Source organism: Scylla paramamosain, chromosome 2 (genome assembly GCF_035594125.1).
Source record: "Scylla paramamosain isolate STU-SP2022 chromosome 2, ASM3559412v1, whole genome shotgun sequence".
NCBI classification, from domain to species: Eukaryota; Metazoa; Arthropoda; class Malacostraca; order Decapoda; family Portunidae; genus Scylla; species Scylla paramamosain.
In genome coordinates, this window is record NC_087152.1 from 28,259,208 (window position 1) to 28,276,816 (window position 17,609).

The following is a 17,609-nucleotide window of genomic DNA, read 5'->3' on the forward strand; positions in this document are numbered from 1 at the left end:
TACTTTAAGTTTTCAAAGTCAGCTTTACTATATTTAAATCTTCTTACCTTATAATTTTCATCAATGATTACATTTTTATTTTCAAATTAAATTTCATCAACGCATGATCACATTTACCTAGAGGGCTATCATAGTGTATAGTTTCAATAATCCATGTCCTTGGTAAACACTAAATCAAGTCTTGATGGTTTATCTCTTCCACTAAATCTGGAATCACGATCAACCCATTGAGTTATCAAGTTTTCCACTACCCAGTTTAATAGTCTATTACTTCATGAGTTCTCGCTCCCAGTAATTGTCAGTGTCTCCCAATTTATCTCCTTACAATTAAAATCACCAACAATAACTATATCACTGCTTTCCATCACTATCTTTTCAAGACTTTTTAACACAACTACTAACATCTCTTCATGCTCTTCTTTTTGCCAAGCACTGGTCATAGGTAGCTAATACATGCCTACATAATTCATTATCCTTCTATTTCCACTTCTAGTCATCACTTGTAGAATTTCAGACTTGTCTTCACTTTTATTACCTTCTCCACTTAACACATTTTTTAGTCAGAATGATCACTCCACCTCCTCCCTTGTCACTTCTATTTTTCATCCATAAATCATATCTATCATCACCAATGTCAAGAGTTCCCCATTCATTTTTCAATTTTGTCTCACATAATACAACAATATCTGGTGCAGTTCTGTTTAATAACTCATTTAATAACTAATTTTTTTCCATTTTTGTTGACATTAATCCATTTACATTAGTATAATATACTTTACTTACTGTTTGATATACTATTTCTTTATTCTTATATCTCTTACTCTCCAGAAAACTTCTCCTCTATTTTTTTTTTTTTTTTTTTTTTGTTTAGCCTCATTTACTACCTCCTTTTGCTTCAATCTTTCATTCTCATCCAGATCCCTGTTTATCCATATATTCTTATATTCTTCATCTCCAAACAACTTCCAAGACCCATTAATTGCCTCTTCTGCTTGTACCTGTGTTGCAAACCTTATTCTCCTTCTCTATTTGTTGTTTGTTTGTTTTTGTTTAGCCTCATTTACTAGCTCCTTTTGCTTCAATCTTTCTTATGGGTCTCATTTTTTCTTCTTCATATTTCCCAATTCTATGGAACTCTTCCACTTACTTTACTACCTGACTGTCTTCACCCATCACTTTCTTCAGTAACTTATTCAACAAGTTCTTTTCCTTTTCTTCTCTTTGAATTCTGTTTACAATTTTTTCTTCCTTTAAACCAAATACAATTACTGTTTATATTTTTCTACAGTGTCTCTCACTAACTTTTTCTCTTCTTTAATAACATTTACCACTTTCTGTCTCAGGTTTTGTTTCTCATTTTCTTGTTGTTCTATTATTTTCTTTAGTGATTCTTCTTCAAATTTACTTTAATTTAACCACTTTTTTGCCTCATTTCCACATCCTTTACACTTGCCTTCATTTCCTCATTTCCTTTCTGAACAGTTTCTGGTTTCCCCTTTTATTTGCTTCTTCAAACAGTCATTTTCCACCTTTAACTTCTCATTTTTATCTTCCATCTCAATCAACTTTGTTGTAATGTTCACCAACTCCTTACCTGTCTCCTTTTTGTGTGCCTCCAATGTCTTTATTCTTTCCGATACTTTGTCCATCATTTCCTCCATAAACAGAATCTTCCTACACTGCAATCTATAATTTAGTTCTCTTTCTTCTTCAATGAAACCTTCATAGGATCCCCTTTCCTTAGGGGTGCCGCCCTCTGCCATGTTTGTCCAAAATGTAAACAAACCAAACCAAACTTTCCTAGAGATGGGATAATTATACTCACAGTACTGTTTCTCCCCTCCCAATTTACCACTTAGGTATTCCTGGGTCTTCATAACATATCTCGTTCCACCATGAGTGATTTGTGATATTCCTTCCTTCTATATGCATAGCACTAAAAAACAGGTTCTGTCAGCTCTGCAGCCGCCACTGTGTGTGTGTGTGTGTGTGTGTGTGTGTGGTGCAATTAAGAGTATGTAAACATCAATGAATCATGATACTGAATAACCATGAAGTCTGTTGTTCTGAGTGTGACTTGGAAGGTGAGTGAAGTGTCTTCAGTCCATCCTCAATGGCTAAACTCTGAAAAATCTGCAGCTCCAAAGTGGAGCACATCTTGACCCCCTTCCCTTTTGCAGAGATCTCCATTCTTGGAGACTTCAATGTTCACCACCAGCTTTGGCTTTCCTCTCCCTTCACTGACCATCCTGGTGAACTAGCCTACAACTTTGCTATCCTCCATGACCTAGAGCAATTGATGCAACACCCTACTCGTATTCCTGACCGTCTTGGAGATACGCCCAACATTCTTGACCTTTTCCTGACCTCTAATCCTTCTGCTTATGCTGTCACACTTTCTTCTCCATTGGGCTCCTCTGATCACAATCTCATATCTTTATCTTGTCCTATCAATCCAATCCCTCCTCAGGATCCCCCTAAGCGAAGGTGCCTCTAGCGTTTTGCCTCTGCTAGTTGGGGGGACCTGAAGAGGTATTTTGCTGATTTTCCTTGGAATGACTACTGCTTCCGTGTCAGAGACCCGTCTTTGTGTGCTGAGCGCATAACAGAGGTGATAGTGTCTGGCATGGAGGAGTACATTCCTCACTCTTTTCTCGTCCTAAACCTTCTAAACCTTGGTTTAACACAGCTTGTTCTTGTGCTATACATGACAGAGAGGTGGCCCACAAAAGGTACTTAAGCCTTCCATCACCAGAATCTCATGCACTTTATATTTCTGCCCGGAACCATGCCAAGTCTGTTCTCCAACTAGCCAAAAACTCCTTCATTAACAGAGAATGTCAAAACCTTTCAAGATCTAACTCCCCTCGTGACTTCTGGCATCTAGCCAAAAATATCTCCAATAACTTTGCTTCTTCTTCTTTCCCTCCTCTATTTCAACCAGATGGCACCACTGCTATCACATCTATTTCAAAAGCTGAACTCTTCACTCAAACCTTTGCTAAAAACTCTACCTTGGATGATTCTGTGCTTGTTCCTCCCTCTCCTCCACCCTCTGACTACTTCATGCCACCTATTAAAATTCTTCGCCATGATGTTTTCCATGCCCTCCCTGGCCTAAACCCTTGGAAGGCTTATGGACCTGATGGGGTCCCTCCTATTGTTCTCCGAAACTGTGCCTCCGTGCTTGCACCTTGCCTAGTCAAACTCTTTCAGCTCTGTCTGTCAACATCTACCTTTCCTTCTTGCTGGAAGTTTGCCTACATTCAACCTGTTCCTAAAAAGGTGACCGTTCTAATCCCTCAAACTACCGTCCTATTGCTTTAATTTCCTGCCTGAATCTATCCTCAACAGGAAGATTCTTAAACATCTATCACTTCACAACCTTCTATCTGATCGCCAGTATGGGTTCCGTCAAGGCCGCTCTACTGGTGATCTTCTGGCTTTCCTTACTGAGTCTTGGTCATCCTCTTTTAGAGATTTTGGTGAAACTTTTGCTGTTGCCTTGGACATATCAAAAGCTTTTGATAGAGTCTGGCACAAAGCTTTGATTTCCAAACTACCCTCCTACGGCTTCTCTCCTTCTCTCTGTAACTTCATATCAAGTTTCCTTTCTGACCGTTCTATTGCTGCTGTGGTAGACGGTCACTGTTCTTCTCCTAAATCTATTAACAGTGGTGTTCCTCAGGGTTCTGTCCTGTCACCCACTCTCTTCTTGTTATTCATTAATGATCTTCTAAACCAAACTTCTTATCCTATCCACTCCTATGCTGATGATACCACCCTGCACTTTTCCACATCTTTTCATAGACGTCCAACCCTTCAGGAGGTAAACATTTCACGCAGGGAAGCCACAGAACGCTTGACTTCTGATCTTTCTAAAATTTCTGATTGGGGCAGAGCAAACTTGGTATTGTTCAATGCCTCAAAAACTCAATTCCTCCATCTATCAACTTGACACAACCTTCCAGACAACTATCCCCTCTTCTTCAATGACACTCAACTGTCCCCCTCTTCTACACTGAACATCCTCGGTCTGTCCTTTACTTATAATCTGAACTGGAAACTTTACATCTCATCTCTAGCTAAAACAGCTTCTATGAAGTTAGGTGTTCTGAGATGTCTCCGCCAGTTTTTCTCATCCCCCCAGCTGCTAACTCTGTACTAGGGCCTTATCCGTCCATGTATGGAGTATGCTTCACATGTCTGGGGGGGATCCAGGGTGGAATCAAAAGCTTTTCGTCTCATCAACTCCTCTCCTCTAACTGACTGTCTTCAGCCTCTCTCTCACCGCTGCAATGTTGCATATCTAGCTGTCTTCTACCGCTATTTTCATGCTAACTGCTCTTCTGATCTTGCTAAATGCATGCCTCCCCTCCTCCTGCGGCCTCGCTGCACAAGACTTTCTTCTTTCTCTCACCCCTATTCTGTCCACCCCTCTAATGCAAGAGTTAACCAGTATTCTCAATCATTCATCCCTTTCTCTGGTAAACTCTGGAACTCCCAGTCTGCTTCTGTATTTCCACCTTCCTATGACTTGAATTCCTTCAAGAGGGAGGTTTCAAGACACTTATTCATCAATTTTTGACCACTGCTTTGACCCTTTTACGGGACTGGCATTTCAGTGGGCATATTTTTTATTGGATTTTTGTTACCTTTGGCTAGTGTCCTTCCTACATAGAAAAGAAAAAAATAAATAAATAAAATAAAAAAAAGTCAATTACTTCCCTGTATGAGTCTGTTTAGGGAAATATATGTAAAAATATTAGTAAAGCAAAACACAACACAAGCCTTACTTGTGTGCCTCATCATATTCCTCCTCTTTCTTCTGGCGCTGCTCTTGAAGGCGTTCATACAGGGAGCGGGGATCATGGGGAGGTTCTTCAGGTGGTTCCAATGGGTCATCCTCATTTCTATTCTTCTCCCACTCTTCCTGACGAGCACGACGACGTTCTGCCACCTCCTTTTCGGTTATGAATCCACTGCTCATCTTCACCTACACACAAAAATAACTGTAAATTTTTCACTTTACTTATGCTTATAAAGTCGGAATAAATTTGCATCATAATCAAATTAAAGGAAGCAGTAATACATTTACCTCAAGTTCATTAGTATTAAGAAACTGAACATAGCATCCTCAAGGCATGTGAGCTGTATAAGAATTCATCACTTTTTAGGATCCTTCATGGCTCTAAATCAAACATCAGTGCTTCGCTCTATGGGAACACTATGATGTTGACAGTCTATCAATTTATTTTATTTTTATTGATTTTATTTATTTATTTATTTATTTTTTGCAGACTGTAGAATAGGAAAAAAATGCCAATTTGGGAGTATCAGTATGCCTAAAACTTCCTAAATATTAACACTGGTTCCTCTACCATAAAAGCCAGATTAATGTAACTCCTTAGTTTTAACTGACAAATACATTGGTACTTTGCCTTATGAGTGCCGCAACTTACAATTTTTTTTCAGAAAGAAGCAACGCTTAAATGATTTTTTGCTTCGTGTTGTGAACCAAAATCCAAGATATGAGCGTGCTTCAGATACTCAGCCGCTAGTTGGCACTTGCCACAATGAGCTCCACACCGATCGCCCAGCATTCCTTGTCTCACTTGTTCCCTTCATGTGTTTTTGTACAACATTTGTTATTTATAAATACATTTTTCTTACAGTAAACACTCGCTATAATGAACATACATGAGGAGAGAGAGAGAGAGAGAGAGAGAGAATTGCGCTCCTCAGAGGTGCTAACTGGGCACTTCCCCCTCAGGGCCACAACACACCCTGGGGAGCTCCGGTCTACTCAGCCCAAGGTGCCAACACTCACCAAATCCCACTCTCTGCTGTAGCAAGTAGCAAGGCACCGAGGGTGGTATGAAAGGGAGTTATGCATTGTGTCGGCAAATGTGCGTGGTTTTCACATGAATGTGGGTGAGCTCATGCACAGGTTCATCTGCGCGAAAAATGCCGACATAGTGTTTGTATCTGAAACATTTTTGAACTCCAGTGTGCCACCCAGTTACGCCCGGATAAGAAGGTACTCTGCCTGGGTGAGGAAAGACTGCACAACACAAGGCGGAGGAGTTGCTTTCTGTTACAGGACCTCCTTAAATATTGTGGTGCTTGGCACGTCAAACCCCTGCCAGGGATATATATATATATATATATATATATATATATATATATATATATATATATATATATATATATATATATATATATATATATATATATATATATATAAAGTGGAACCTCATTTACTGAATGCCTCCCTTTTTAAGCAAATCCATTCTCAAACAAAATTTTGAACTCATTACTGCTTCAGTTGCAGTACCATAATTCATTTCTAGAACAAAGTTACTTGATTTCAAACACTAAAAAACATAGAAAAGCTGCCATTTATTATTAATTTATAGTTCCTATAAATATTTACTTTGTTTTCATATATTTGGAGCAGAGACACAGAATGTAAGACAGTAATTCAGTTTTTGAAATAAGGTAAACATAATCCCATTGAAAAGCCTTGATGTAAACAAACAGTTTTCAGTGATCAGGAGGAATCCCGAGCCACCTGTGGCTCTCTCGATGACCCCGCAACACCATCACTACTGTACAACAGCACTTTTCCACTAGCTTTTCCCAGCAACAAGATGTCCAAGTATTATGATCACCTTCATTTCAGCAGTAAGTGGGTTGCTCCCCTTTGTGTCCTTCTGTAAAGTTTTTCTATATATATATATATATATATATATATATATATATATATATATATATATATATATATATATATATATATATATATATATATGGTGGAACCTCAATTTTGAACTTAATTAATTCCTGAATGCCATTCGAAATCCGAAATGTTAAAAAACTGAAACTATTTTCCCCATGGGAATCAATGTAAAATAGATTAATCTGTTCTCAGACACTGATCCACCATGTCTTAGCAGGTAATGACCAACGCTCCAACTGGTAAGATGGCCACTCCAAGACATTTCCATCTTAGAAATTTTTTATCCATAAAGGATGTACTGAATGAGCTTAGTGACACAGAACTCATGAAAAGATATTGTTTAGACCATGCAGGCATTCTCTTTGTTGCCAGTCAAGTGAAGGAAACCTTACAGAGTGACAGAGAGAGGAGCAACCTACTCACCACCAATATGAAGGTGATCATAACACTTGGACATCTTGCTGCTGGGAAAAGCTACTTGAAAAATAGTTGTGCAATAACGATGGTGTTGTGGGTCACAGAGAGAGCCACAGGAGGCTCGGTATTACTCCTGGGGGTTGAATCTTATTTTTTCTATGTAGGAGGGACACTGGCCAAGGGCAAAAAAAAAAAAAAAAAAAAAAAAAAAAAAAAAAAAAAAAAAAAAAAAAAAAAGCCCACCGAGATGCCAGTCCCATGAAAGGGTCCAAAGTGGTATTCAAAAATTAAAGGATAATTGTCTTGAAACCTCCATCTTGAAGGAATTCAAGTCATAGGAAGGTGGAAATACAGAAACAGAGAAAGGGATGAATGATTGAGAATATTGGTTAACTTTTGCATTAGAGAGGTGGACAGAATAGGAGTGAGAGAAAGAAGAAAGTCTTGTGCAGCGAGGCCACAGGAGAAGGGGAGGCATGCAGTTAACAAGACTAGAGGAGCAGTTAGCATGAAAATAGCAGTAGAAGACAGCTAGAGATGCAACATTGCAGCAATGAGAGAGAGGCTGAAGACAGTTAGAGGAGTGGAGTTGATGAGGCGAAAAGCTTTTGATTCCACCCTGTCTAGAAGAGCAATATGAGTGGAACACCCCCAGACATGTGAAGCATACTCCATACATGGACAGACAAGGTTCTTGTACAGAGTTAGCAGCTGGGGGTGGGTGAGAAAAACTGGCAGAGACATCTCAGAACACCTAACTTCATAGAAGCTGTTTTAGCTAGAGATGAGATGTGAAGTTTCCAGTTTAGATTATAAATAAAGGACAGACTGAGGATGTTCAGTGTAGAAGAGGGGGGGCAGTTGAGTGTCACTGAAGAAGAGGGGATAGTTGTCTGGAAGGTTGTGTCGAGATGATAGATGGAGGAACTGAGTTTTTGAGGCATTGAACAATACCAAGTTTGCTCTGCCCCAATCAGAAATTTTAGAAAGATCCAGAAGTCAGGCGTTCTGTGGCTTCCCTGTGTGAAATATTTACTTTGAGGTTCTTCAGCTTCTTTAATGGGATCACATTTAACTTATTTCAAAGATTGAATTTCTCTCTCTCTCTCTCTCTCTCTCTCTCTCTCTCTCTCTCTCTCTCTCTCTCTCTCTCTCTCTCTCTCCTCCAAACATATAAAAATGAAGGAAATATTTATAGAAACTATGAATTAGTAATAAATGACACCTTTTGCTGTGTCTTGTTGTATTTGAAATCAAGTAATTTTGTTCAAAAAACATATTATGGTACGGCAACCGAAGCATTTATAAGTTAAAATTTTTGTTCGAAAACCAAGTTGTTTGGAAAAGAAGACTTTCAGTAATCAAGGTTCCACTGTGTGTGTGTGTGTGTGTGTGTGTGTGTGTGTGTGTGTGTGTGTGTGTGTGTGTGTGTGTGTGTGTGTGTGTGTGTGTGTGTGTGTATATATATATATATATATATATATATATATCATTAAATGTGATTGTAAGGTCACCATTTAATATTTTCGTTAAGATATTTTCTTTATATCTAACAAGAGTCTTATTCTCTTTTGAAATTTGATTGACTTTGCTACAGCTAGTCATGCTCGCTATATCACAGTTTCATGTTCCTTAACCTTTCCTCAGTAGCTGTGGAATGACTGCACACGCTAGGGAGGCTGGTATTTATGCCATAAGTCGTGACGTCGCTCTAGGCCATGAAAGGTACTAATTGGTTGGTACAACTCAATTGGTGGGCTCTTTGTGTGGTGGCAGTGGGAGGCACTGATTGGTTGGCTACAGTTAGCTGCACAGCTTTCAAGTGATGTGTTACATCAGTGTAGATAACTTCTCAAATACCTACACTGATGTATCACATCACTAAAAAAAACTGTGCACTATACTGGTGCCTTATGTTCCCACCACCTACAGCCTGCAGTCTGCCTCTGATTTTCTCCACTGATGGTAATATTGCTTCACTCAACACAGAATTACTTTTTGCCATCATTCCAGTCAATGGCACCATCAACTCTGGAACTCCCTGCCTGCTTCTGTATTTCCACCTTCCTATAACTCAAACTCCTTCAAGAGGGAGATTTCAAGACAACCTGCAATTTTTGACTATCGTTCTGGACCTTGTTCGGGGACTGGCATTTCAGTGGGCCTTTTTTTTTTATTGGATTTTTGTTGCCCTTGGCTGGTGTCCCTCCTAAAAAGAAAAAAAAAAAAAAATGACAAAGTGTATCATAAAGACTCTGCACCCCCCCACTTGACATCCCTGAAATTGCTCTACACAGACTTCTTGAATGCTGCACAATGGAAGCCCCTTTTATCTGCCCTTGAGGAAACAAGTACTGTCAGATTGATGGTGTTGCCATGGGTTCTCCCTTGGATGTGCTCATGGGCAACTTCTTTATGGGCTGCATGGAGGAATGTGTTCAAAAAGACTGAGAAGCCTGATATATATTGCCGCTATATTCAGAACATTTTCATCAAGACTACAAGCAGTGTTGGTGCTGACCAACAAGAAAGCTTGACATCACCATATACTACTGTGCCCTCTTCTCCACATCATACAAAGATGAAAGAATTGTTATGCAAATAGTGAAAAGAAATGTCAAGCCCACAGACCAAGAAAGAAAGATCAAGCTTTAGTACTCTTTAAAGCCTAATTTGGTTAGGGAGGCTGGGTTATACTCGTATTGGTAAATAAAAAAAAAAAATAAATAAATAAAGATAAATAAAAAATAAAATAAAAGCCTACCAAAAGAATTGTACAATGAAAATTTAACTTTTTTTCAGAAAAGCAAAGCAAAGGTATTTCATAATATAATGAAGACTGTTCTAATACACTTCAACAGACTTTTATTACAAGTTTGAATGGAATTAATTCATGAAAGCTGAGATACTGAGACAAATTTTGTCTAACAATCTTTCAATCCCAGCCTAACCATAAATGCAAATTTATCTATCTATCTATCTATCAATGGAACCTTAGTTCTCGAACTTAATTCGTTCCTGAATGCTGTTCAAAATCCAAAATATTCGAAAACTGAAGATATTTTCCCCAAAGGAATCAATGTAAAATGGATTAATCTATTCCCTGACACCCGTCCACCCCGTCTTAGCTTTTTATAACAGACACTCCCACTGCTAAGATAGCTGCTTCACAACATCTCCAGCTCAGACATTATTTATCCAAAAAGGATGTACTGAATGAACTTAGTGACACAGAACTCATCAAAAAATACTGTTTAGACTGGGCAGACATTCTCTTTGTCACTGATCTAGTGAAGGAAGCCTTACAGAGTGACACAGAGAGGAGCAACCCACTTACCACCAAAATTAAGGTGATCATAGCACTTAGACATCTTGCTGCTGGGAAAAGCTACTATGAAAATGCAGTTGTATAGTAGTGAAGGTGCTGTGGATCATCAAGAAAGCTACCTTTGGGATTACTCCTGAGCACAGAAAACTGTTTGTTTACATTGAGGTTCTTCAACGGAATCAGATTTACCCAAGGTTGGCATAAATTTATTTATTTTTTTTAAATATTCAACATATATAAAAATTTAGTTCTATATCATATTGATACATAAGGTCTATATATGTACATATACATAAAATGTGTTAAAATAGTCAAGCCTGACCCATTCATTTCCTGTACAGTACAAGTTAACACAGGCTTTGTCCAACCAGACCACCAACCTGTGTCAGCATAATCTAAACAAGTGTTTGATCTTCATTAATCGAAAGTGTCAAAATCTTTCAAGATCTAACTCTCTTCTTGACTTCTGGCACCCAGCCAAAAACATCTCCAAATAACTTCTTCATCTTTCCCTCCTTTATTTTAAGCTGATGGCACCACTGCCATCTCATCTATTTCTAAAGCTGAACTCTTCGCTCAAACCTTTGCTAAATACCTTACCTTTGATGATTCAGGGCTTGTTTCTCCCTCTCCTCTACCCTCTGACTACTTCATGCTACCCACTAAAATCCTTCACAGTGATGTTTTCCATGCTCTCACTGGCTTAAACCCTTGGAAGGCTTATGGACCTGAAGGGATCCCTCCTATTGTCCTCCAAAACTGAGCTTCCGTGCTTACACTTTGCCTAGTCAAACTCTTTCAACTGTCTATCAACATTTACCTTTCATTCTTGTCTACATTCAGCCTGTTTCTAAAAGGGGTGACCATTCTAATCCCTCAAACTACCATCCTATTGCTTTAACTTTCTGCTTCACTAAAGTTTAGAATTACCCTCAACAGGAAGATTCTGAAACATCTATCACTTCACAACCTTCAATCTGATCACCAGTATGGGTGATCAAGGCCACTCTACTGGTGATCTTTTGGCTTTCCTTACTTAGTCTTGGTCATCCTCTTTTAGGGATTTTAGTGAAACTTTTGCTGTTGCCTTAGACACATCATATTGATAGTCTAGTACAAAGCTTTGATTTCCAAACTGCCCTCCTGCAGCTTCTATCCTTTTTTCTGTAACTTCATCTTAAGTTCCCTTTCTGACCATTCTAAATCATTCTAAATCTTCTCCTAAATCTATTAACAGTGGTGTTCCTCAGGGTTCTGTCTTGTCACCCACTCTCTTCCTATTATTCATCAATGATCTTCTAAACCAGACTTCTTGTCCTATCCACTCCTATGGTTCTCGCAGGGAAGCCACAGAATGCCTGACTTCTGATCTCTAAAATTTTTGATTGGGGCAGAACAAACTTAATACTGTTCAGTGCCTCAAAACTCAGTTCCTCTATCTATCAGCTTGACACAACCATCCAGACAACTATCCCCTCTTCTTCAGTGACACTCAACTGTCCCCTTCTTCTACAATGATCATCCTCAGTTTGTTTTTTACTTATAATCTAAACTGGAAAATTCACATCTCATCTCTAGCTGTAACAGGTTCTATGAAGTTTGGCATCCTGAGTCATCTTTGCTAGTTTTTTTCTCTCACTCCCAGCTGCTAACTCTGCACAGGGGCCTTACCCATCCATGCATGGAATATGGTTCACACTTTTTTTTTTTTTTTATGTAAGAGGGATGCCAGCAAAGGGCAAAAGAAATCCAATAAAAAAAAAAAAGGCCCACTGAAATGCCAATTCCTGAATAGGGTCCAAAGTGGTAATCAAAAAAATTGAAGGATAAGTGTCTTGAAACCTCTGTCTTGAAGGAGTTCGAGTCATAGGAAAGTGGAAATACAGAAGCAGGCAGGGAGTTCTTGAGTTTACCAGAGAAAGGGATGAATGATTGAGAATATTGGTTAACTCTTGCCTTAGAGAAGTGGACAGAATAGGGGTGAGAGAAAGAAGTCTTGCGCAGTGAGGCCGTAGGAAGAGATAAAGCATGCAGTTAGCAAGATCAGAAGAGCAGTTAGAAGATAGCAAGAGGTGCAACATTGCAGTGATGAGAAAGAGCCTGAAGACAGTCAGTTAGAGGAGGAGTTGATGAGATGAAAAGCTTTTCATTCTACCCTGTCTAGAAGAGCAGTATGAGTGGAAGCCCCACAGACATGTGAAGCATACTCTGTACTTAGATAAGGGCCCTGTACAGAGTTAGCAGCTGGAAGGGTGAGAAAAACTGGCAGAGACATCTCAGAATGCTGAACTTTATAAAATCTGTTTTGACTAGAAATGAGATGTGAAGTTTCCAATTTAGATTATAAGTAAAGGACAGACTGAGGATATTCAGTGTAGAAGAGGAGGACAGTTGAGTGTCAATGAAGAAGAGGGGATAGTTTTCTGGAAGGTTGTGTCAAGCTGATAGATGGAGGAATTGAGGGGGGATTTCAATGCTCTTTTAGACAAGATGGATTCAAATGCTTTTTGTCATATCAACTCTCCTCCAAATGACTGTCTTCAGCCTCTCTTTCCTCACCGCAATGCTGCATTTCTTACTATCTTCTGCTATTTTCATGCCAACTGCTCTTCTGATCTTGCTAGCTGCATGCCTCCCCTCCTCCTGCAGCCTTGCTGCACAAGAATCTCTTCTTTCTCTTGCCCCTATTCTGTCCACTTCTCTAATGCAAGAGTTAACCAGTATTCTCAATCATTCATTCCTTTCTCTGGTAAACTCTGGAACTCCCTGCCTGCTTTCATATTTCCACCTTTCTATGACTTGAAGTCTTTCAAGAGGGAGGTTTCAAGACACTTATCCTGTAATTTCTGACTACAGCTTTTGACTCTGTTTGGGAACTGGCACCTCAGTGGGCATTTTTCTTATTATATTTTTGTTGCTCTTGACCAGTCCCCCTCCTACATGAAAAAAGAAAAACACTTGGAACCTTTTGTTTCACTCTCGATAACTTTTTTCATTTTCATATAAATATGAGGAATAAACAAAAAAAAAAATAAATAAATAAAAAAATAAATAAATAAAAACCAAGAGAAAACAATAAATCCCCCTAAAAAAAAAATTAAAAATCCAAAAAAGCACAGAGGGTTGGGTTTAAAAAAAACCTCGGTTTTTTCTAACCCTGCATTTACCCTATCTCAAAGACTGAATTAGTCTTACATTGTGTCTCTCCTTTAAATATATAAAACAAAGGAAATATTGATAGAAACCATAAATTACTAATTAACTGCAGCTTTTGCTCTGTCTTTTAACATTTGAAATCATGTAACTTTGTTTGAGAACCGAATTATGGTACAACAACTGGAGCAATTATGAATTAAAAATTCTGTTCAAAAACCAATTTGTTAAAAAAAGGGAGGCATTCAGTAACCAAGGTTCCACTATAATATATTTCTGCATTCAGTGATTAATTGTTGAAAATAGCAAGCATAAGTAAAACACATTATAAACATTTTTTTAACACCTTCACAGTTCAACTTATTGTAATACCATTTTCCTTTTTGTTCTGTCAAATTTTTACAATACATCTTGATTCTTCAGTGATTGCTGAGTCTGATGGTGTCAACCAAAACTGGGTATCTTGTATATGAAGTGGGTTATGGCTATATGCCATAACCCACTTCATATAGAAACATTTCTTACTTGAGCATGCAAAATGTGGCTTGATGTGAGTGCTAGTGAGAGAGTGGTGCAGCCAATCAGCTGCCTAAGTCCCAGGAATCTAACTTAAGTGAATGGACTATAGAAGTACAGTGCATAATGTTGTGTTAGCTCTTATGTGACCAGTGTGTTGTGTACAGTTAGGTGAGCTCTTAAGTGAACACTAGGTGTGTAGTTGCATAATGTTAAGTGAACTCTTAAGTGACCAGGGCTGTGTTCAGTGCCATGACTAGGGCAGCCCAAGTAACCTGAGTCACCTGAGTGGTCCAACTGAACAGTTTTGGGTGACTCCCAGATACTGTAAACAAATCACCAATGTTGCCATGAAAACAGCCACATTCTACCCAACTCTGTTGCAGTAAACATATGGCTGATGCTTATCCACTTGGTGATCTTTATTACAGAGCACTTGGTGTCCTCGGCAATGAGGTTCTTGGTGAAGATCCATTCCTAATATCATTCATTTCCCATCCCATTTCCTTTACTTTCATTCTTTTATATATTTAAGATTCAGTACTTTACTTATTAGTGCATATCACTGCATGTATGCAGACAGTATTGTAGTCATCTGCAATAAGAGAACAAGTATAACACCAATATGAGCATGGTTGGGCGGCCATTTTTATTGTGATGTCGTCAGAGCTCAGAGTGCACCACCTCCTCAGTTTGGGTAACCCGAGTCACCCAAGCAGGCGCCCCCACTGCGCAAAGAGAATGTTCAGTTGAGAACTGGGCATCCCAAGTAAGTCAAGTTGTCCAACTGAAGACATCCCAGTTAGTGCACTGGATACAGTGTAAAATAACAAAATATGCTGCAAATATCTATCTTTGGGCTTATAATGTGCTAACAAATATGCAGTAAATAACAATAAATGTACATGTTTATGTACATAGAAACCAGCCAAAAATGTTTATTGTCGGATAAACCAAACTTTCAGATAAAGAGTCAGCCATCTTGCCCCATATAGTTTGGTTTATGGAGGTTTTACTGTACATGGAAATATGATAGTAGAAAAATCAACCACTTTCTTCTTAAAAACCCCCTCCCTGAGACAATGACTCGTGCCAACTCACCCATCCTCTAAGGATTAATAAAAACACACTTTCAAAAAATTGAGAATTTTAATCTTGTCAGATGTTCCTCACCAAGGAATTTACTGTCAGTATTGCTGTTCTCTTTACTTTTCTTTTTTTTTCCCAGCTTGATTTGCAGTCCCAGATAGGTAGTAGTTATTTTTGCTTGATGGTGATGCAAGTTGCTCTCCAACATAACTTTCTTTACAGTCAACAAACACTGATCTTGCATCGTGCTGGCACACACTACTCAGGGAGCACATTTTACTTCGGGCCTCCCAGCAAGCATAAAAAAATGACCAGGGACAAATTGATTTATTGGGATCTCAAGTGCATCTTTCTTCACTCACACTCATAGCAACAATGACCAGTATTTATTACCAGAGTCAGTATTCATTGTGTCTTTGTTGATGTGTAACTGGCTTTTTCTTGGGTTGAAATGTACTTTGTGGTAATTATAGTGATGAGTGCAAGGCAGAGAAGACATGGTGGTATCATTCAATCATAGATCTTCACATGACATTGATATAACAAAACATTTGCATTAGAAAATGCAAAACTTTCAGAACATCATGAAAATTTGTCAAGGGGGTCAGTGAGGACCTGTCTTTTCACAGCCATGGTAGTGGCATCCCCACTGCTTCCCTTCAGCTGTCTTGCTGTAAGAGTCAGATTAGAGTCCAACTGCTTTTGTAGAGAAACCAGAAGCTAAAGTCTCAAGTTTATCTTTAAGTAAAGATAAAGGGATGCCACAATCATGGTTGTGGAGACTATTCTTCACTGTCTCCAATGACAAATTTTCATATGAAGTTCTGCAAGTTTCATGCTTTTAAATTCACATGTTTTGCTATATCAATACCATTCATGCTTGATATGTGAAGATCTATGATTTAGTGATATCACCATGACTTTTCTGCCTCACTCTCATCAATACAAACACACCATGAACAGAACATCATGCATTACACCCCAAGAACAGAGCCGATCATGAATCAGTGACACTGGTAACCTGCTTAATATTGTTCATTGTTAGTATTTTTTTTTTTTTTTATGTAGGAAGGACACTGGCCAAGGACAACAAAAATTAATAAAAAAAATGCCCACTGAAATGCCAGTCCCATAAAAGGGTCAAAGCAGTGGTCAAAAATTGATGAATAAGTGTCTTGAAACCTCCCTCTTGAAGGAATTCAAGTCATAGGAAGGTGGAAATACAGAAGCTGGCACAGAGTTCCAGAGTTTACCAGAGAAAGGAATGAATGATTGAGAATACTGGTTAACTCTTGCATTAGAGAGGTGGACAGAATAGGGGTGAGAGAAAGAAGAAAGTCTTGTGCAGCGAGGCCGCGGAAGGAGGGGAGGCATGCAGTTAGCAAGATCAGAAGAGCAGTTAGCATGAAAATAGCGGTAGAAGACAGCTAGATATGCAACATTGCGGCGGTGAGAGAGAGGCTGAAGACAGTCAGTTAGAGGAGAGGAGTTGATGAGACAAAAAGCTTTTGATTCCACCCTGTCTAGAAGAGCAGTATGAGTGGAACCGCCCCAGACATGTGAAGCATACTCCATACATGGACAGATAAGGCCCTTGTACAGAGTTAGCAGCTGGGGGGTGATAAAAACTGGCGGAGACGTCTCAGAACACCTAACTTCATAGAAGCTGTTTTAGCTAGAGATGAGATGTGAAGTTTCCAGTTCAGATTATAAGTAAAGGACAGACCGAGGATGTAGAAGAGTGTAGAAGAGGAGGACAGTTGAGTGTCATTGAAGAAGAGGGGATAGTTGTCTGGAAGGTTGTGTCGAGTTGATAGATGGAGGAATTGAGTTTTTGAGGCATTGAACAATACCAAGTTTGCTCTGCCCCAATCAGAAATTTTAGAAAGATCAGAAGTCAGGCGTTCTGTGGCTTCCCTGCGTGATATGTTTACCTCCTGAAGGGTTGGACGTCTATGAAAAGACATGGAAAAGTGCAGGGTGGTATCATCAGCCAGTGAGGAGGAAAGATGCACTTGAGAGGCCAATAAGTCTATATGGCCCTGCCCATTTTTATACCTACTGAGAGGCATTCAGTAAAACACGTTCCCTGAGTGATGTGTCGCTGTGATGCAAGATTAGCATTCATTGACTGTATACCCAATACAGCAGTTGCTTACACTCTTACCATAGCATAGTCCAGGATTCACTAGTTTATGTTTCTATGTTTACATTTAGAGCAAAATGGTATATCCTTGAGTGTAGGATTTTGCACTTTTCCCAATATCACCTCTTCTTTGTCTTGGATACAACAAACATCCCAGTATAATAATTTTGGTATTTTTACTTTTAAATAATAAAACACTCCCTTTCACAATATGATCAATA

The 17,609-nt window shown here is 38.9% G+C and overlaps 1 protein-coding gene across 3 annotated transcripts in view; it reads right to left on the reverse strand.

Annotated features, from left to right (window-relative positions):
• Nucleotides 1–17,609, reverse strand: part of LOC135112703 (PSME3-interacting protein-like) — a 63,814-nt gene that overhangs the window by 41,912 nt on the left and 4,293 nt on the right. For 2 of the 3 annotated variants that reach the window (XM_064027408.1, XM_064027418.1), the window contains exon 2: nucleotides 4,797–4,996. In XM_064027408.1, the coding sequence (XP_063883478.1) occupies nucleotides 4,797–4,990 (194 nt within the window). In that variant the 5' untranslated portion in view covers nucleotides 4,991–4,996. Of the gene's footprint in view, nucleotides 1–1,605; nucleotides 2,184–4,796; nucleotides 4,997–17,609 lie in introns of those variants that run through there. The other variant, XM_064027399.1, reaches the window with a different exon arrangement.